The sequence below is a fragment of the Urocitellus parryii genome, chromosome 2 (genome assembly GCF_045843805.1).
Source record: "Urocitellus parryii isolate mUroPar1 chromosome 2, mUroPar1.hap1, whole genome shotgun sequence".
NCBI lineage: Eukaryota > Metazoa > Chordata > Mammalia > Rodentia > Sciuridae > Urocitellus > Urocitellus parryii.
Window position 1 is genome coordinate 61,882,216 of NC_135532.1, and position 23,030 is coordinate 61,905,245.

The window sequence follows — 23,030 nt, forward strand, 5'->3', positions numbered from 1 at the left end:
TCTTAATAATGTCTTAAAACAATTTACACTTTGAAGAACTAATCATTGATTATACTCTAGTAAAAATTAGCTTCAAAACTACTAATTTCAGTTTGCTTTTTTGCCAAACTCTCATAGAATCAGAGAAGTAACAATGCATGATGAAAATGGAAAAAAAAATATTCTCCTAGCAAAGCAATTTCTCAGATTGTGAAATCTTTCCTATCTATTACTCCTATTCAGTTTGTTTTGAGACATTATTATGTATCTTAAGCACTAATCGTTATTTTGACACATCTCAACTGTAAACATTTTTTGTGTATTTTAAAGTGTCATTAAAGAAATTGCTGATAAAAATACATTATAAAAGAGTGTCAAAGTTAAAAAAAAAAGCCATGTGTACTTTCAAACATATTCTAGAGTTCCTAAATTAAGCAATACTATATGTTTTCGGTAAATTATATAGAATACTAAGAATAATGATCACCACAACATTGAGTTTACTAAACAAAGAAATATTTAAACTGTACATGAAAGCCAAATTTTTTTTACAAACTACATTTAAGATATTAACCTGATTTAAAAAGAAACACACAACAAATTCATAAAATTATCTAGGGGACATTTCCTCAATTTTAATTTAGATCTAAGAAAACAATAATGCAAACAGCTTTAAGTCATTGCAACATATATATAACTTTAAAAACTCATATAAGTTACTAGTAATATACCATCTCTCAATGACATTATATAATTTAAAACATCTTATAGGATTTCTATTTCCTTGTCTGATGAAGGTACAAGAGCCAAACTTAATCTCCCTTTATAAACATCTAGCAATCTGGACAATGTGTGTAAAAAAAAAAAAAAAAAAAAAAAAAAGCACTTTAAGACATAAGATAACAGGTAGTGTAAGACTATTATCACTGAAAGAGAGAGAGAAAAAGGAAAACAACAGATGAGTTCTGGTTAAAGATGAGACAAAAGTAGAATGGTAGTCAGAGAATTCTACACTTAAAATGGGTAAACGGTTCAATTTTATGTTACCATAATAAAAAAAAGAAATAAGAAAAAAATCCCCATAACTCGGGACATTAATATGTTATAGAACTACATTACTTTGCAATACATCTGGTACAGAACTCCTAGACCATACAAATGTACAAAACACCTAGGCTTTGAGGGGGTTTTATTGTTTTCTTTTCTTCATCTTTCTATAACTCACCATAGTTACCTATATATAGTTATATAGTTACCTATATATAGTTTACTGCTTAAAACTCCCTTTCTTCATTTTACACAAATATTTAGGGTGCCATTCTGTCCACTGTTTATCTTCCTCCGTAGGATTTTCTAAAGGAAATCTCTTTATTTTTCCAATGTATTTGCAAGTTAACCCTTGAATAATTAGCCTCCAAATGAAGACAGTAAGAGAAAACAGAGGCCTGAAAAGACTTCAGTTAGACAAAACAAAATTAAATTGGAACAAAAGATACATTAATTTAGGCATGTAGGACCAAAGGTACATCAGAAAAACGATGAGCTCAAAAAAGACAGGTTTGGGGAGCAGGGGGAATGACATGGACTAATTTTAAGACTAGAGTGAACTTTTAAATCAAATTAGAGTCAGCCCAGATATGGGATTTTTAAATTTTCCTTCCATGTACCTGTCTGGAGAGAAATTAAAATCTCATGGGAACTAGCGTATCCTCTGACATTCCCAAGCCTGTCAAGTCCGCTTCCTGCAAGCTGAGTTCCTGCAATTTGGGGTAACACCTGTTACATTGTCCTCAAAGCACAATGTCCACCTTTTAATATTCCCAAAAGGTCTGGCCTTTCCAGGAGAAGGATACCCTTAGCTCCTCCTGTCTTTCCCTTTTTCTAGCATTTAGAAAGGGAGTTACTGAAAGAACAGAATAGTAGAATACAAGAGGGGAAAAAATGAACATAATTATTTATGTCTCATAGTAACTTAGATTTTTTAAAAAAATATTTATTTATTTTTTCTTAGTTCTTGGCGGACACAACATCTTCGTTTGTATGTGGTGCTGAGGATCGAACCCGGGCCGCACGCATGCCAGGCGAGCGCGCTACCGCTTGAGCCACATCCCCAGCCCAGTAACTTAGATTTAAAAGTGACACTTTTTTCTCTGGTCTCAAAATGGTTTGGGCCCTTGCTCATGAAGCCTACATTCCAGATGGATATCAGGCAGGCAGCTAAGGTATAAAGAAAGCTGCTGTATTGAACATGACATGCAAAAATCTTGTATACAGGGCACTTCTGACCATTTTTCCTTTTATTAGAGTTTGTGGATCAAACTGATCCCAACTACCTAAGATACATTGTAAGGGTGTATAAACACCCAAGGGAGTATTTCCCAGCTACAAGACAAAAAAGAGAATAAGACATTCCCTCTTCTTCCCTTTGCCTCCTGCCAGGGCATTCCCTGGTATCCTTTCCATTTCTCATAAGAAACCTTGTAAAGAGTTGAAGCCTATCAGAGTAGTTATTCTTACAAATGGCCTTTCATCCTGTGATTGCCTTAGATCCCTTCCCCTTTCCTCCATAGTGACTAGTGGCCTTACATTGTATGATTCCCTGACTGTTATGATAAACCGTGACCTGTCTGTTGAACCTACCACCAGCTAAAAATCTTTTGGAGGGAGAATTGGGCCTCACTCTCTTTGGAGGAATGTATTCAAGGGTTTCTCTAAGGTCAAACTTCAGCTCACTAACATAAACCACAATCCAACCATTCATGTGTCAAATCAATAAGGTCCTCCCAAAACACCAATCTGCTCCTATTAATATAACCTTCTGTGTGCACCAGGCTTCCATCACTTGGGCAAACCAAATCCCAAAGAATCAGATCTTTCCAACACCTGCTCCAAAGTCCCCCAAATGGACAAACTGGCCAAACAACTGTCATTCTAGGCCAACACAATACAGCTGGTACCCCAAATATATGTGACCAGAGACATGAACACATCTAAGAATCAAACATACCCACTCAAGAGCCCTGTAAAGAACCAACACAAAATTCTGCAAAATGAAAGCCCATGCAGGCTTAACCCAGACAAGGAAACCATCCTGCCTATACCAAACCCATACAAGCAAACCACCACAACAACATGTAGAGAAAAGCTGCTGGACAAACACACCCAACTCCCAGACATATATACATACCTCTATCCACACATACTCAGGGTGCCAACCATATTAAACAACCCAAAACAACAGCCATCCATTCAACCAGCCACAAAGCAACCATTCAAAAGACCCTAAAACAGGTATGAAACAAAACCCACCAAGACCCAGCCTCCTAAGCAAAAAAATCCCAATAAACAATAAGATATCATTTCAAGAATTAAGAACAGGCTCAGACCTGCACCAGCACATTAAAATTCGACCCAGAAAAAACAAAATCTCAGGCCACCTTAACAGACTGTGCTATTTATAGCCAATTTAAGCGCATACACAAACTTACCTTCTGTGCTCTACAGCCTATTTACATTCTAAGTTTGGTCCTCTTACTTCACAAAATATTTTCTCTTCCTTTCAACTGTTCCTACCAAAGTATGTTTTCATACCTATAACTTTCTTATGTCTCTTTCCTAGTTGCTGATCCTTTCTCAAGTCCAATCCTGAAATAATCCCTAAGAAATTCCAGAACACCACTCCTTCCATGAGACAAAGCACTTCAGTCAAAACAAAACACAGCCAAAACTCCACCCACTCCCTGCCCTTTTTGTAGCTGGACAAGGACACAGATGTCTGAGTGATGTTCCCAATTAAGGAGAGCAAACAATTGTAATAGACTATGATTATCTTGAATTGTACCTTGAATGGGTACAATGGAAGAGAAAAATCAAGATGAATGGCATAAAAGTGGGGAAATAATTTTTGCCCTAAAGTACAACTGAATAGGTCTAGCCTGAAAGCTTTTAGAGAACTGTGGCTAGAAATGTGTGAAATTGGTCCTTGTCTTAGAGGTGGTCACCAGGGATATTGGTGGGATCTGCATCCTAAGAGGCACTCAAGGACTAAAGATTCCCAATAACATTATCTATGGATATTAGTGAAACGATTGGGGTTCAGAGGGACATATCAAGAAAACTGGGCCTACATGGGTTCTGTGGTACACCTAGAAAAAGGCATTTTTAGCAGAGCAGTAGAGAAAGAGACCACTTGGCTTACAGTTTGGGGATTGAAAAAAGCAAAGAGAATCAAAGAAGGAGTAAACGGTTTCATTTGACTGGAAGAAAATCTATGCAAAATAATTTAGAAAGTTTAACAGGTAAAATGGAACTATGACTAGTTCCTATTTCATTCAAATTCAGACATTTGAAACAGAAGCAGAGTGTGACTTGTTCTGACCTATGCTAGAGGAAAATAATCTGTCAAAAGTGCGTGAAATAAATTAGAAAAATGGAGAAATGATATGTAATGAGACAAGTTAAATGGCTATTGAAGCAGTCAAAGCAAGAGACACTAAAGATCTAAACTGTAACAACAGCAATGGAGTGGGAAAGCAAGAAATTAATAAGGGATTCATTCAGCTATAGTAGACCAACAGAATTAGTTGCAGGAAGCAAAGTAGAGAAACAATTAGAAGACAATCAACATGAGTAGCAGGATGAATATGTGCAGCCACAAATGGGGAAAAGTATCAACTAATGCAACTAGAAAGTCAAGTACAACAAGGACTTCATTATAGTAGAATCCTAACTAGCTTTCATTTGCCTGCTTGTATGTATGTACATAAAACAAATATACATATACCCATACACCAGTATACGCACAATTTTTTTAAGAATTATTCCCAGATACAGTATACATAGATAATAACATAAATCTTAGAAATTTTAAAACTTGTCAATAAAGAAGGATTTTTTAAATATAAAACATAATGAACGTAATAAAATATAATGAACACTAAAAAATTACATTTGCTGTATAGGAAGACCATGCTTAGACAAAGGTAGACAGTTGCTCTAAAGATCATCATATTTTATTCTACTCACTGTTACACAAAGAACTAATTTTACTACTTATTATGGGAAGAACTCCCTAAAATAAGAGAATACAGTGTTTTAAACGTTCAAATTATTCTTAGTTTATACTCACTCTCTGTAACTCCCATTTCTCAATAAGGTGTTCCACTTCACCACCAAGAATTGTGGTATTAGAGTCATTCAAGAGCAGGAATCCGTTCTTTACATCAACAATGCCTGACAGCTTAACCTTAGTTCCAGGTGGTGTGTTCAAGCTAAAGCAAAGGAAAAAACAGTTAAACAAAACAAAACAAAACACACTGAAGTTCCTTCCCTAAAGTGGAATAAATTGTGACTCAGTCAAGTTATTCAAATTACATCAACATCAAAAATATTTTTCAGATTAGCTGTCAAGTATAAATAGATCAATAGGGAGAAAGTCAGAAGACCAGATACAAGACTCTCATTTTCTAACTTAATGATAAAGAAATGTGCTTAGGTTTCCATGTGTTAAAACAACATAAACAACAGTAATCACATCCACAAAGTTATGGCAAAGACAAACAAAATAAAAGATTACTTTTTCAACACTACCATGCTACATAAATATATGTCTTTTTTTCCCCACTGAACTTTTGCTATACATTGCAAAATGCTTTATATTACAAAATTAAATTTTAATACAAAAATATTCTGACCAGTATAATTTAACATCTGTATGAATTATAGTAATCCATAAAAAATAATGGTCTTTTTAAAAAAACCAAATTAAAGATCAAATGATAATTATTTATACAGGAACATTAAAAGGCCTTTTAAAAAGAAAAACAAAAGAAAAAGAGAGAGAATGAATTAGTAACTACTAAAAAGAGAGAGCAGCCTAGTGGCAGGAAACAAGGGAAAAATGTTTATCTTTAAATTATGTGTCTCTTTAAAGCAGAGGGGTGGTGTGGTACGGTAAAAAGAAAATAAAAAGGTTTTAGAGACATACAGATCTTACTTGGAATCCCAAATCTGCTACTTAAATCACCTAATTTCTTGGCACCTTGTTTTCCTAATCTTTAAAATGTCAATAATGGTTATTGTCCTCGTGGTTGTGAGGATTACGTGAGCCAATATTTGGAAAGTGCCTGGTTTGAACACTGGCTCTGTTACTCGCCATGCTCAACAATGGTAGTTAGTATTACTACTATAAAGTTGATGACATGTTCTATGTAAAACTGCTTCCTCTTTCAACCTGACAAAAGTAAGAAATGCTACATTCTTCAGAGTTTACAGGTTAATAATTTCTTAACCTAGGCCATGTCTAATTCTGTCTAAAATCTGAAAACCTTTCAAATTTTTTATAATATGCAAAATTATGCTTTATATATTTTATACTTCTAAATTAACGTTGTTTTTTTGATTATAGAAAATAAAAATAAGCAATAATTGTTTTAAAAAGGCCTTTTAACACACTAAGCTATTTACAGTAATTTTAAGCCTTCTGTACACTAATTTTAAGAAGACTTTTCTATAACAGGTCAGTATTATTAGATTTGGAACAAATATTATACCATGACTCCTTTTGCAAAAACCAGAGACAAAATGTTTACCCTTCTATCAAGCTTTTGGTAAAGGAAATAAGGAAAGAAATCCATACCATCACATAAGTTTTCTCTAAAATAAAACAAACATAAAAAAAGCATACATACAGAGCCCTACTCCATCTACTCCCACATATAACAAGGGATAAAACAGTCCAAATAATATACATAAAGTAGTGTGCCCTAAAAGATTTAGGCTGAATTAGAAAAGTATTCAGAAACAGTTTCACATCATTCACTATATAAAAGCACATGAAATTCACTGCATGCTGATAGGTACGATACCAAGTTAATCGAAAAGTGTTAATATCATTGTTTTTTAAAGACAGAGGGTTTATAAGATAGTTACTAATAAGAATAAATAGAGTACACCTGTTTTTAAAGCTTCAAAAAATCCATACAGAGAAAGTCAGAATATGTAATAAAATTATTCTGTATGTTATATTTATGCATTTTAGCTATCGATGATCTTTCAATAAAGTCATTAAAAATTAATTCTGAGTATCTTAATCACTCTTAGTAATAACTCCCAACTATTATGTACACAGGTACTGGGCTATCAGAAAGAAACTATGACACATTTAATAAAATTGTTCTGATCAATGAATGACCTAAAGCCTCTAAAAAAATTTAAAAATTAATCTTCATGCAAGAACATTTTGAATCTATTTTTATAATTTACACTGAATCAAGGAGTAACTAACTTTATTCTTAACAATTTTCTCTATAGAAAAAGCTAAAATGCAAAGCTCCATAATTTCTTCTGAAAAATTATACACTTAGAGAGTTTACTGCGTTTTTTCCAAGTTCTTAAAATTTATTTTTGAATAGTACCTTCAAACACTCATTTTAATAAGTACATAAAGTGCCAATCACCTTATTTTTGGCATATAACTAAATTCTACTGCTATGCAACTTGTGTGACCATCAGTCATCTGCAAACGCAGCATCCTTGGTGCAGCCTGAGATTCCTCATTATCCTTTGGTGCAGCAACATTGCGAATTTTTTGAATTTGCAAAACACATGGACCTTCAAGCTGTTAAAACAACAACAAAAAAAAAAACAATAAAAATCATTTTCTAGTTATGGCTGTGTTTTCATCTATAGTGTTTCTCTTTTCTTTAATGGTTATAAATTATGATTTATAAAGTAACTTCAATTAAGGTAAAAACTGAAATTATATACAAATCATATGTGTGTGTGTGTGAAGAACAATTTTAAAAATTCTGAATTCATTTATTATTCAGCTAGTAACATGAAAAGAAGAAAATAAAGCTGTTATTTCTGGATAAAAGGTGTACTAATTGATGCTTTTATTCCTAAGAGCTCTAAATGGTTCATAAGCATCCTACTTCTCCCCGCCATGTACATTAGGGGACATTATAGAGGTAAAGAAATTGAAAGTTCTTTAAGGGACATAAAACTTTGTAGCAGTAGTTTAAAGGAATGATTTCTGTTCAAAGACATCAAGTTTAAAATACCCCCTTCTCTTGGTGTAAATGAACAATACAATACCCCAAAGTTTAAACTATATTAAGTTCAAGAAGTGTGAGTTAGCTGGACACAGTAGTGTTGAGGCAGGAGGACTATGAGTTCAAAGCCAACCTCAGCAACTTTGCAAGGTCCCAAGCAACTTGGTAGAACCCTTGTCTCTAAAAGAACAAAAAGGCAGGGAGGAAGGCTGGGGGTGTGGCTTGGTGGTTAAGCACCCCTGGGTTCAATCCCCAGTAACAAAAAAAGGGGGTGAGTTACACTTGACTTATTTCCACATTTTCTTTTTCAAATGATATTAAATCAAGTGTTATATAGTAGACAGTGTGGAGAAGAAATGTTCTCTCTTGCCGAACTTCAATCAAAAATAAAAAATAAATCAATGGACTAACTAGCTATAAAGTTTTATATAATAAAATGCTTGAGGCAAAGCTGGAAAACGACAGAAAAATCTGCTTAGACGTCTGAAAAATAATTTCAACAAAAATTATCATTTTCACATCATAAAATATATCTTTAAATAGTATCACACCTGTAAATAAAATCCGGGTGTATTAATTTATATTTTGAGCAAGAGAAATTTAAAATGATTGACAGATACTTATACTAAATTTCTTGACCAAATATGGATCCACATTAAAAATTTTTTACTCCACATTTACCAGTATTTTGCCTGCAAAAGAATAATTTTCTTTTAAAATTAGAACTAGAGAATATAACTTTTAAAAAGAGTCTAAATTTTCATCTAATTATTTTGTTATAACTATAAAAGAATTCCAAGTTGAAAGTTGTCCAAATTTGGGCAAAAGGGAAAGAAGAAAGGGGAGAGGACATAAGGGCAGGAAAGATGGTAGAATGAGATGTATGTATGACTGCACATATGGTGTGACTCTACATCATGTACAACCAGAGAAATAAAAAGCTGTGCTGCATTTGTGTACACTGAATCAAAATGCATTCTGCTGTCATGTACAACTAATTAGAATAAGAAAAAAAGATGCCCAACATCTTTAACAAATATAGACGAGCTGCTAATTCAGGTTGAAATTTTCCTTTGGCTTTACTAATGTCATTACAATAGGACATTTAAATTACATAATAGAGAAGTTATGGTTATTATAGTGTTCATCACTGTTTATCATTACCAATATTATTAGCCTATGCATGAAAAATATCTTGCCTTAGATGTTTAATACGGTCCACCAGTCACATGTGGCCATTTTCACCTACATTTAAGTCAATTAAAAATAATGAAGTTAAAAATTCATTTCTTCAGTTGCACTTACTATATTTCAAGTGTTTTATACCTGCACAGCACAGAGATAAACCATTGACATCAATGCAAAATGTGCCCTAGACAATCAGTGATGATCTAGTCTTAGGTGTTTCAAAGAAAGACTCAGGCATCCTAGGGACAGAACTTTCAATAGTGTCTTGGGAGGGAAACATTTCTTTCTATTTAATGTTTAATAGGAAACAAATTAAGCTTTACTAATTTAATATCCAGAGTGACAAAGTCATCCTCACTAAGCACGTATGACAGATATGAAGTCAGAGGCACCTTCACAGAATTTTGGGGGTTCTATATCCCTTGGTTGTTGACATGGCATTTTCATACTGGTTTGTTTGTGTTAAGATAAACTGCCTTTTATTTATGCATAGTTAAATGGATATATTTACTGTATTGCCTAGCTTTAACACTAATGCTCACAACATGGATAAAATGCTGTAAAAGATTTTGCCAAAGAAATATAAACTGAAGATAATACAAATGATGCAACATAAGATAGGAACAAGACTCTTTTGCTGATCTCTTATATCTGGAACAAAAAAAGCTGAGGAATAATAGGAAGGAATACGTGCCCCCAATTCCTGATGCTTCCTAACAAGCAGATTACTTATTTAACCAATCCAATTCCTGGCCTCTCCATTCCTTTTATAAACTGAATAGTGGCCCCTCCAAAAGACAGATCCACCTGGAAATACAACCTCATTTGGGAAAAGGGTCTTTTCAGACATAATTAAAGTAAGGATACAGAAATGATAATACACTGGATTAGGATGTGCAATAAATCCAATTATGAGTGTCCTTGGAAAATGAGGGAAAACAAAAATAAAGATACCAGCTATAAAAATCACATGAACTTGGAGGCAGAAATTGAAGTTATGTCTCTACAAGCGAAGAAGGAAAAAGTGCCTAGAACTAACAAAAGCTAGGAAAAACATGAAACAGATTCTCTCTCAGGGTTTCCAAAAAGAACCAACCCAGGTGACACCTTGATTTTATACATCAGACCTGAAGAAATGTGAGAAAATAAATTTCCATGGTTTTCAGCTACCAAGTTTTGTGGCAATCTGTTATAACAACCTCAGCTAAGGCATCCACTAATGGAATGACTTGTCTAGGAAGAATAAACTGTATAAATTGGGTCCAGCCTCATCCTTCTTCCTCTTGAGATGTAGCCAGGGACCCTAAAGAAAGAGGCAATTATTCAACAATATCAACAAGTTGGCAAATTCCATGAATTAGGATATGAGACTGTTAAGCTTCATGGTTCACTTAATTGGCCCATATTTTCCAAATATATTTTTATTAATAACAAAACGGACATTTTGGTCAATATCTGCCAATCAGTTCAAAAGCAAAGTAAAAAAAAAAGTACATACTATATATTAGATACTCTTGAGAAACCCTCAAATTATGCATAAGTTCTTTATAGTCATTTCTCAATGGGAATCACCAAGTCTTACTATTAGTACTTCTACAATTCCAAAATATTATTTAAGTATACCCATGAGATAAAATTTAAATTTTCATTATCCTTCTTATAATCTTCAGTTTATTATACTCTTCAGAATTACTAGATCTAAACACTATGAGTTCAAGATCCTATGAGTTCAACATTATGAGTTCAAAACATCTAAAAGCAGTCACAAAAATAGATGAGAATTTAAAAATCTGTGTTTACTATTAGGGCAACTCCAAAATAAAAGATATTAATTTTAAGTAAAAATAATAATTTTAAAAAGACTATAATCATTAACAACCCAAGATTTTGTTAACTGTCTGATTTTTCTTTTTTATACAAATATTAAGAACAAGTAAATAAAATAATTCTAAAAACTTTTTAAGGTAAGAGAACTTTATCATTGTATCTCCAGGTAAAAACCTCTAATAAACAATATCAAGTATCTGCCAGAAATATTCTCTGAGGCCATCATCTAGGCTTCATTCCTTCTTCTCCTGAGATAAATGAACATCTCTGTCATCTAAACTTCTAGGCAGTCATACAACTGGATATGGAGTATAAGATTTAAATGAATATATTAGCTTATTAATTTGTTGGTTATAATAAATAGCATTCTTATGTACCAGAGTCTCCAAAGTTTATATGACACATAAATAGTTCTTTAAAGTTTGATCATACATAAATATTAAAACAGATATTTTACAACTCTAGAAACCACTTAAATTTATGTATTCTATGACAATATGAAAAAATCTGTCAGCCATTTATTTTTATAATCTTGCACCACCTTCTCATCAAACCTAGAAATAAGCCATATATTTGACAGGAATTGAAGTATGATTCAGTTCTCATCAATGCTCCATCATTAATGCAAAGTAGATTAAAATTAAGAGGAAATAAAACAACTTCACCATCCACAATTCTTTTAACTTAAAATCATAATTCATTTTTTGTTTATCCTATCACAACTGCCAAAAGTATTTCCAATGGCTTCAGGAGATTTCCTAGGGCTAATTATTTCATTCATTCATTTCAAGGGAAATTTTTTCCCCTCTGTACTGAGGATGGAATCTAGGGGAACTCTACCACTGAATTACATGCCCTTTCATTTTCAGTTTTTATTTTGAGATAGGGTCTCACTAAGTTGCTAAGGCTGTGATCCTCTTGCCTCAGCCCAAAGAGCTGAGATTAAGGGATCTGCCACCACAAGTGACATTCAAGGGAAATTTCTGGCTGGACCATTTACATCTGTACTTTAGGATCCAGGCACTTGGGCCATGTTGCAAGAAAGCTCTCTTGAAAGAAGAAAGATTATTCAGCTTATGGCTGTTTTAAAAGCCTAAAGGATAAGCTTTAAATAGCATTTATGATTCCTTCTTACTTAACTCCTTCTTTCTTTGTCAAACTAACTCCACATAACATTTTTACACAATCGGACTTTAATAAACATGTAGGTGGTGCCTGAAGAGAAAAAGAAAAAATATGATTGATTACACCTTGTACCATCCCTAAGTATGGTATCAGACCCAACAAAACTAAAATAAGAGATCTGTATGACATTTAAAACTTCAGAAATATTCCCTGTGTCATCTGGAGAGGCCCTTAGGATAAGCCTTAACATGGAGAACATTTTCTTCAAGAAAAGATCTATGTTTCTTTATGGTAGTAATTTAAGAGTCTCAACTTTTGACTAGTGGCAAAGTGAATCTTGGCCAGAATCTTAACTCACTATAAGTCAGCAGCACCAGCACTGGTTCCAGGTAGAAGCAAATACCACATCCCTTTTAGGAAAAAACATTTCTATTCAGGTACCAAGGATTCCCACACAGAAAGTTCAAGAAACATGAAATCTTGAGACTTAAAAGACAGCAAGCCACAAAGACTGAGAAACCTAAAAAAATTATCAAATAAAATTTTAGGCCTGTAAGGTCTTGCGAATTTGGAATTATCAAACAGAGACTATAGAAAAATCATCTACATCTAGAGAATTTATATAGAATTCAGAATCCAGTAATTAGGAACAAATATTCCTCTCAAGAAAACAAGTGACATGTAAAAATATGTAACAACTATAAAATAAGCCTTTGAAAATTTCAAAAAGCAGCTACCAATTCATCCAAATTCTTTCATCACAATGTAAGTCAATTAAAAATCTATAACAAAAAAGAATATATATATATATATATATATATATATACCAATTATACTATTATTAAAACAGGCAAAGAAGAAACTATGAGATGAACCAAAAATATTTACAACTGAAAGATGATAAAATTACCTGTATAAAAACTTTGGGACACAAACTAGTGCTATGAGAAAAATTAATAGCCTTAGAAGATTTATATTAGAAAAAAAAAAAAAAAATGAGTTGAACAACAGGTTGGAAAGGGGAAAAAAATGAGTTCCAACTAGCTACAAAAAAGACAAATAAATGATATAAACTCAAAATACAATAGAGGGTTAATAAAAGTCTAGCATTATTCTTTATTCAGACTAACAAAATTGATGCCTCACATTATTAATCAAGAAATAAAAAATAAAGGCAAATAATTTAAGGACTAAAGATGCAGAAAAAGCATTTGACAAAATATAGCATCCATTTATGTTCAAAACACAAGAAAAATAAGGGATAGTAGAAGAATACCTCTACACTGTAAGAGCTTCTATGCTAAACCCAAGGCCAACATCATTCTAAATGGAGAAAAATTGAAAGCATTCCCTCTAAAAGGGATGAATTCCCTTTTTCACCACTTATATTCAACATAATTATAGAAACTCTAGCCAGAGCAATTAGACAGAAGAAAGAAATTAAAGGGACACAAATAGGAAAAGAAGAATTCAAAATATCCCTATTTGCTGAAGACATGATTATATATTTAGAAGACAAAAAAAAAAACCCTACCAGAAAATTCCTAAAACTCATAAATAAATTCAGCAAAGTAGCAGGACATAAAATTAACACCCATAAATCAACTGCATTCCTATACATCAGTGATGAATCCACTGAAAGAGAAATTAGGAAAACTGTCCCATTCACAACAGCTTCAAAATAAGATAAAATACTTGGGATTCAATCTTAACAAAAGAGGTGAAAGACCTCTACAATGAGAACTACAGAACACTAAAGAAACTGAAGAAGACCTTAAACAATGGAAAGATTTCCCATGTTCTTGGATAGGCAGAATTAATATTGTCAAAATGGCCATACTACCAAAAGCACTATACAGATTAATGCAATTCCTATTAAGGTTCTAGTGATGTTATTCATAGAAATACAAAAAGCAATCATGAAATTTATTTGAAAAACTAAGAGGCCCAGAATAGCAAAGCAATCCTCAACAATAGAAGTGAAACAGGAGGCATCACAATATCATAGTAACAAAAACAACATGGTATTGGCACCAAAACAGACATGAAGACCAATGGTATAGAATAGAAGGCATAGGAAAAACCCACATAAACAGTTATCTCATACTAGACAAAGACACCATAAAATGCATTGGAGAAAAGATAGCCTCTTCAACAAATAATGCTGGGAAACTGGAAAGCCATATGTAATAAAATGAAATTAGACCTCTATCTCTTACCTTGCACAGACTCAACTCAAAATGGATCAAAAACATAGGCATTACACCACTTACCTAAAGTATAAGAAGTAAGATTACTTCAAGTGCCATAAAAGATACAATTCAAATGGATTTTATACATACTGCTAAAAGTAATACACATTCATGCAACTGCTTTGCAAAATAATCTGGCACTATTTCATCCATAAAGCTGAACACTGCCTTAACTCTATCTTACAGTAATTCATGTCCTGGTTGTATTCCCTAAGGAAAATCTTTCAAATGTACATCAGGAAATCTAAATATAGTCCTAAAAGGTAGTGTCTATTATCAAAACAATTAATAATAACCTCAATGGCCATCAACAGAATTAATATGCACTTATTATTTTAGTTATGTTTACATCATTTAATATTATATAAAAGAGAAAATGAATGATATATGCAACAGACATACATTACAGTAATAATATTGAATGATAAACCCAAATTATAGCAGATAATAACATGCTATCATTTTAAAAAGCTCCAAAACAAAACAATTAGGTTGTTAAGGAATAATGACATATGCAACCAAAACATTTGTAAAAGTCAAAGAGAATCAAACTCAAAATTTACAGCAGTTGTTCCTTGGTGTGGTGTTGTGGTGGTGGGGGGGGGGGGTAAGATCATAAGTAGAGTGATTGCAATGTTCCAGTTTTTACCAGCTGGTTGAGGATTCACAGGTGCTGACTTCATTTAATTATGCTTTAAAACATAGCTACTTGTATACATTAAATATTTAAAATAATTCACATGTTTTAAAATTAACACATTGAGTTCTCTGAAATGTCAGGAAAATTAGAGAACTAAGTCTACAACATATGCAACAGGAAACACTCAAAAATAAAAGCACAGACGCTGGTTGGATGACAGGGGTAAGCTTAGCAAAAACAATTCTGAAAGAAGACAAGAGAGAGATACTCATTTGTAGTATTTAACAATTTCCATGACTAATTTCAACTACCAACTAGGTATTACTGCACTCTAAACTGGAAAGAGCTGCTGAAAATCGACATTCATAAACTAGAACAAGCTGAATCCAGTAGACTACAAGTATTAGCACTGTGCTTTGTATCAGTGATCTCACTGGTCCTGCACACTTACCCTAGCACTGCTACAAGAGATTGAGTGCAATTTCAGTCAGTCAAAACCCCAAAATAATATTTTAAGTGACTTGATCATTTGACCACAGAAAATCTTGTTGCAATTCTAGTACCAGATGATCATTCTCTACAGTTCCAGTTTCTCTCTTTTTTTTTATCTTGTAATTTCCCACCTTTATTGTTTTTTATATGACAGCAGAATGCATTATAATTCTTATTACACATATAGAGCACAATTTTTCATATCTCCGGTTTATACAAAATATATTCACAACAACTCGTGTCTTCATACCTGTACTTTGGATAACAATGATCATCACATTCCACCATCATTTCTAACCCCATGCCCCCTCCCTTCTCCTCCAACCCCTCTGTACTAACTACAGTTCATCTATTCCTCTCATGTTCCCTCTCCCTATCCCACTATAAATCAGCCTTCTTATATCAAAGAAAACATTCTGCATTTTGGTTTTTGGGATTGGCTAACTTCACTTAGCATTATCTTCTCTAACTTCATCCATTTACCTGCAAATGCCATGATTTAATTGTCTCTTATTGCTGAGTAATATTCCATTTTTTTATCCACTCATCTATTGATGGGCATCTAGGTTAGTTCCACAGTTTAGCTATTGTGAATTGTGCTGCTATAAACATTGATGTGGCTGTGTCCCTGTAGTATGCTGTTTTTAAGTCCTTTAGGTATAGATCGAGAAGAGAAATAAGCTGGGTCAAATGATGGTTCTATTCCCAATTTTCCAAGAAATCTCCATCCTGCTTTCCAGATTGGCTGCACCAATTTGCAGTCCCACCAGCAGTGTATGAGTGTACCTTTTCCCCCATATCCTTGCCAACACTTATTGTTGTTTGTCTTCATAATAGCTGCCATTCTGATTGGAGTGAGATGATATCTTAGAGTGGTTTTATTTGCATCTAATTGCTACAGATATTGAATATTTTTTCATATATTTGTAGACAGAATGTATATTGAAAATGTATATTGAAAATATTACTTTACACCAAAATCTGGAAGGGTCAAGAGAGAGGCATATTACTTATTCAAATACTCTACTTACTAAATGTTGCCATATAGCTTATGCAGACTCAAATAAAGTTTATTTTAAACTAGAACTAAAACATATGCAATTTAATGACAGACAATTCTATATTCATGACTTTATAAGGATTCTGTCACTATCAACATGGTGAAATGCTAGTTAATAAAGTATTTCAATAAAAGCATAAATAAATCATTAGTCTTTATTTTAGAGACAAATTATCCAAAGTAATGCAAATCACATAAAAATACATTTCTTGAACATTTATGTTGGCCTATTAAAGTTTTATTTTTATATAATGTATGGAGTTTTAACAGTACACGAAATGAGTAATGTGTCAGCTTCTTAAAAATTTTTATGAAAATTATTTTTCAAAATATCTTCATTAATACTGTGAGAATTATATTTGGTGTCAGAAACAAGTAATAAAAACAATAGTATTATTAAAGAGGAAGAACAAAAAAGAGGTATCTAATAATTTGTTTCATGTAAAAGGGCTAATTTCATATCTAATTTATAAACAAAGTCTTACCAGCATTAAGAATGTTTTCAAGGATAAAATTTGGCAAAGAATATTCTAGACCAGAACATTTAGTTTTCATTGTTAGCTGCATTCAAAGAAAATCTTTAAAAGTAGTACTACACAAAACTTTTAGAAGTAAAAATGCTCTCAGAAAGTGAAGGGAGCAGAGAAGTGTCACCACTAATACTTAGGAAATCACAGCAGAGGTAGATTCTCAGGTTCTCTATGGCCACAGAGTGAAATGGAAAACCAATAATCCAGAAAGCTCCAAAATTTTCTTTAAAAAACTGGTGTAAAGATGTGCAGACATTGCTTTGATATTACTTTTTTTTCCTGTGAAGAATCACTGTACTCATCAGACCTATCAGAGATTGCTGTCCAACTTGGGGGCTTATAATCCAGTATTTTTTTAAGTATACTTTCCAGACTAGCAAAATCAACTTTTCCTGGGAAACTTGATCAAATTTCAATGTGCCATCCTATTTTAATGGAATCAGAGACTCAGGCAGGAATAGGGGTGATTTGGGATCCAATCTCTATTACAAACAGATCTCAGGGCAATTCTTATGGAAGAAGTTTGAGAACTACCACTGTAACCAAAAAGGAAATGTAAAAAAACTGGAAAAGAATCAAAAAGTACAATGAAAATGACAGACTAGCTTGAAACTACGAATCTAAAAATGACAGTTTTAGCAAAAAGAAACTTGTGGAAATGACATATACAAGTCTCCAAGTCTCTGAACATTACTCAAAAAAGATGGTAACCAGATACTCACCATTTCCTCTGAGGGACTATAAAGATCAGAGAATGCAAGTTGTAGCACATGAAATGTGGGTTTAAATATAAATAAAGCTTTCTCATTTTATTAAACATGCAAATGAATTTCTGAAGGAAGATGTAGAACCCTTTTCTCTGATGGTTGTTAACAGATTAATGATCTGTTAAATTGTAAACAGAGTAGTGCTCTTCTCTAATAGTTCTTACCATCTATTGCAAAAAATGGATTAATATTTAGGAAATATAAAAACATTGTTATATTAGAGACCTTTTATCCAAAATTTAAAAGATCTACTTTAAATATCTGAGTGCTAAAAAAATAAGAATGTGCATTCAAAAACAAATATAGTCCTTAAAAATATTTCTTTAAAGTATAGCCAATAATGTTCCTTTAATAGTTCAAAAAGTGACAAGCACATATCAAATTGTTGATTAACACAATTTATATATATTTACAAATAAAGAGAAAATAACTCAACATGAATGATTAGGAAACAAAAAACTATTGACACATCTCTTAAAGATGTATGCTTATATTTAAAAAAGAGATCACTTTTGTGGTGCATTCCCATAATCCCAGTTATTTGGAAGGCTAAGGCAAGAGGATTGCAAGTTCAAGGCCAGCCTGGGCAACTTAGCAAGATCCTGTCTCAAAAGAATAAGGGCTAGAGTATAGCTCAGTGAAAGTGCTTGCCTAACATGTGTAAAGCCCTGAGTTCAATTCCCAGTGCCATAAAGAAAACATAAATAAATAAATAAACAAACAAACAAATAAATAAATGAAAAGAAAAACAGATCATAGAAAAAGTTCATAATATGAATATACATTTGTACAATATAAAATTATAGCAAAAACAAAAGCATATCTTTGCCAAATTGCTCCTAATATTCTCTTATAATCTGACACTCTTATTAAGTAAAATAAAAAGAAAATTAAAATAAGAAGGTAGGAAAAGGTCTTTGTCCTGAGTTCCAATAACCTGTGGTAAGTCTTACATGTAAAGTAAACCATATTTATAATTCCTAATATAACCATATTTATAATTCCTAAAAGTGTTTTTTCTTTAATTTTTTTAAAGTCACAAAAATTTAAGTTTTAATATTTTTCAAAGTGCATAGACAGTCGTTATAATGATGATTTTGTGAGCTGTTCACTTCCAAAATATTTTGCAATTGAAATTTATTGGAAAAAATATTCCATTAATTTAGTAGATGTTCTTACTCATTGTACTTAGCAAAATTCAGGAAGTTACCAATTTGCTTTACCTTTTCTACCTTTCCACCATTGATGTCACTGGGAAGAAATTTCTTGCCAATTGTTCTCAGATCTGTCTAAAATAAAAATATTATTATTAAAACAGAATTCTATAGAAAGTAAATCTAAATCTAATTTCATATACAAAAGATGAAATTACTTAAGGTTTATAGAATAAAAAGTTTTTTACATGTCTTTATATGCATGAAATATGAGACCTTGTATGTTACTATTCACTGAACTGACATATGTTAAACAACTTATGTATGGGACTTTGTTATCTGAAAAGACTACTTAAATGTATGAATCTTATAATAAGTTAATCAGTCTTTTCAGATAATATAGTCTCATGTTCAAGTTGTTTAACGTGTGCCAGGACAATGAATAGTAAAATATAAGGCCTCATATTTCCTTAGGTAACCTTTTAACTTACTCTCCTCTATTAAAATATCAAATTTGAGTTTATGTAAATTACAGTCTTACTAAAAACATAATGCCTCAATCCAAAATCAGAAGATAGCTTTCAAATACATGAACATATTACATTTCAAACAAATGAATCCCATCCACATAACTCTGATATGCAAGACATGAAAACATGGCTAAAATATCCATATCCTAACAAAGAACATAACACTCAAATATACCAGGGAACAATATCACTAGAATAGCAAAGAAGTAAGATCTCACTAAAGAAAGAAATTATTTCATTTCCTTACACAAATTACAAAAATAGAAGTTGAAAAACAAACTGACTATATGAAAATACAGACATATAACTCCATAAATCACAGCTGATCAAAAAAAGGGATACATAAGGACTAACACTGCATGACTTACAGCATTTGAAACACAAAGGAAAAACTAGGGCTGGGGTAGTGGCTCAGTGGTAGAGCGCCTGCCTGACATGTGTGAGGCACTGGGTTCCATCTTCAGCACCACAAATAAATAAATAAACAAACAAGCGTATCCATCTATAGCTACAAAAAACAATTATATAGTCTATATAAAAAGCAGAACTTTTTAGGATTGTATCCTCTTGAAGTGAAAACCAAAACAGGCAAAAAAATTGTTCAGAGCAAAACTATCAGTACTTATGAAAAGTTTATGAATTGGACTTAGGAAAAGGTCCGAAATATTTAGGCTGAGAAACTATCTTGATGCTTGAGATAGTGCAATTAGCGTGAATCTAAAGTTGTATCATCTTTGTTATTCCTTAAATATAGTAAATAGTAGCTTTTCATTACCTTATGAACAAAATAGACTTAAATACATTTAATCACATACAGTATAAGGTAAAATTTGTATTACACTTAAGAAGAAAACACATTGTCATTTTTGACAATTACTTTGATATGAAATGAATATATATAAAGAGGCAGGAGTCTTCTTTGAACACCCACAATAATATCACCCTTTTTAAAATGTTTACATGTACTCAGTCAGCTTAAGAAACAAGCATTTACATGCTTACAATTCCCACAGATCCTTTCTCGTCTTTTACCAATAGGACTCATAATTTATTTTATAATATAATGCAAGGATCACCCTTACACTAAAACTCACCAAATGAAACTGCCAGGAAAATCAAGTCCCAAATACAAACACTTGTGCAAAATGTTTTAGGTTTATAATTCTTTTTGCAGCCTCAATCCAGAAACAGTGTGAAAAGAACATACGACCTCAAATTGTATGCCTTTTCATTTCCAATGTACTTTGTAAAAATACTTTCTTATTCTAGTGCTCCCTTCATTAGGACAAGTTTGAAGATCAAATGTTAACAAACATGAGCAATGACTTGCACAGAGTAAGTACCTAAACATATATAACCATTAAGTCAAAAAATAGTCCATAAAATCATTGGCATTATTTTGAATTCAAAGATAGAAATATTGAAAAATGAAAAACAAATTTTATGAACAGAAATATAAAAATCTTATGATACACTATTGTCCCTCATTTCTGGCTTTTACTAATTAAGAAATTTAATTCAAAATAAAATGAAGAATCGAGTAAAAGTTAATGAGCACTAGACAAAAATCCTAAACTTTGATTCATCACAACTATAATTAATCACATGTCCCTAACCCAGTTAATTTATTCATAAAATGGAAAAAATACCAACTCTATTTCACAAAGCTAAAACAAAACAATACACTCAAAGTTTATATAACTCTTAAAGTACTACAAATATACATAGGGCATGTTATTTCAGTGTGCTTTTAGCAAGATGAAAATGACATTCTAAATCTTTTTCTTTTGGGGGGTACCGGGAATTGAACTCAGGGGGGCACTCAACCACTGAGCCATATCCTTAGCCCTATTTTGTATTTTATTTAGAGACAGGGTCTCACTGAGTTGCTTAGGGACTCACTTTATGCTGAGGCTGGCTTTGAACTGGCAATCCTCCTGCCTCAAAGCCTCCCAAGTCCCTGGGATTACAGGCATGCACCACCGTGCCTAGTGATATTCTAAATCTTTAAAGACTCTAAATTCAAAGTCAGTTTAGGAGTACAACAAAAGCAATTTTTAAACTCAACACTTCATTATATCAGGACTGCCAGAACAATGGCTGTGTCCCAAAATACTTTTATTATCAAACATAAAAGAAATACTTACCTGGAAAAAAAAAAACTTTGTTGAAAACTTAATTAAAAAGAAAAACAAAAATTAAGTAAAAATTTTATTGATATTTCAAAGTATCTACCCACTTATACACGTTGCTGACTATTCAAATAAGTTTAAGATATCTGGAAATAACATAACTCCTCTATGTACATATAATGAATACACCACAATGAAACGCCACACCATGTACAACCACAAGAATAGGATCCTAATTAGAATAAGTTATACTCCACATATGTCAAAATACACTCAACTGTTTGTATATCTAAAACAAATTTTTAAAATCTCAGGAGAGAAAAAGAAATACAACTGACTTCAATTTTTATTAATAGTGCTTAGTAATTTAAGACTGCTATCACTTATTTTTCTGAATATCTCACATATTTGAGTCAAAACCATATGCAGGACTTCAATGTCACTTGTTAATATTCTTATTCCCTAGTTTACAGAGGTTAAAAAAAAAAAAAAAACTAAGAACACTCCTTTTCAATACCTCCCTTTAAATCTGAACCTAGAAGAGTCATACAACAGATTTGAGGGAGATATTTTTAGAAAGGCCTACTTAACAAAGTTAAGAGATAGGGTGCACAGCCTATTGGTATAAACAATGTGAACACCTGCTGTTTTGGGGGGTGGGGGAAGTGAAAAGGAGAGTCTAGAATTTGGGTGCCTGCTGGGTAGAGGGCACCTTTGCAAGCACCCAATAAAAGCTTTGGGCACCAACCTTTAAGGGACCTCCCTGGGCAGAAACATTGTATACATATTATTCTATTGTTCACTGCTAGATAAAGCAACAAATTTACTGTGTCTCCCTCAGGACAAGAGACAATAGGAAAGAGACTACATACATGAAATATATGTAAAATAAGAATCAGTAATACAAGTCTTTCTTAACTAATGGCTAATATTCAATAATCTTTTGAAAAGTTAAAAAATAAATTGGATATTATAAATGCTTGAAATTTATTAAAAGGTGAAAAAACTTCAAAAAATAGATTTGTCTGGTATAGGCTTCATCCTAAAAGATTTTTATTGTTTCTATTATTATATTGTGTAATAGCTATGTACTCAAATATTTTACTATACACTTCAAAGAAAATGATAAAGACAAATTAATTCATTCAGTAGTGATCATTAGTCACTTCTGTGTGTATAACAAATACTTGATCTTGATTTTTTTTAAGTTCACACCAACTATGGACAATTCATTACTATTTACCCAAGTATATAAATAAGACAAAGAACGGCAGACTGTCATAAAATCTATTTCTCATCA

At 32.3% G+C, this 23,030-nt stretch overlaps 1 protein-coding gene across 2 annotated transcripts in view; it reads right to left on the reverse strand.

Moving 5' to 3' along the window:
• The window catches only part of Tdrd3 (tudor domain containing 3), a 130,177-nt gene that overhangs the window by 69,258 nt on the left and 37,889 nt on the right, over positions 1-23,030 (reverse strand). For both annotated transcript variants that reach the window (XM_077795209.1, XM_077795210.1), the window contains exons 3-5: positions 19,138-19,203; positions 7,437-7,597; positions 5,108-5,249 (exon numbers count right to left, since the gene is read on the reverse strand). In XM_077795209.1, the coding sequence (XP_077651335.1) occupies positions 5,108-5,249; positions 7,437-7,597; positions 19,138-19,203 (369 nt within the window). The remainder of the gene's footprint in view (positions 1-5,107; positions 5,250-7,436; positions 7,598-19,137; positions 19,204-23,030) is intronic.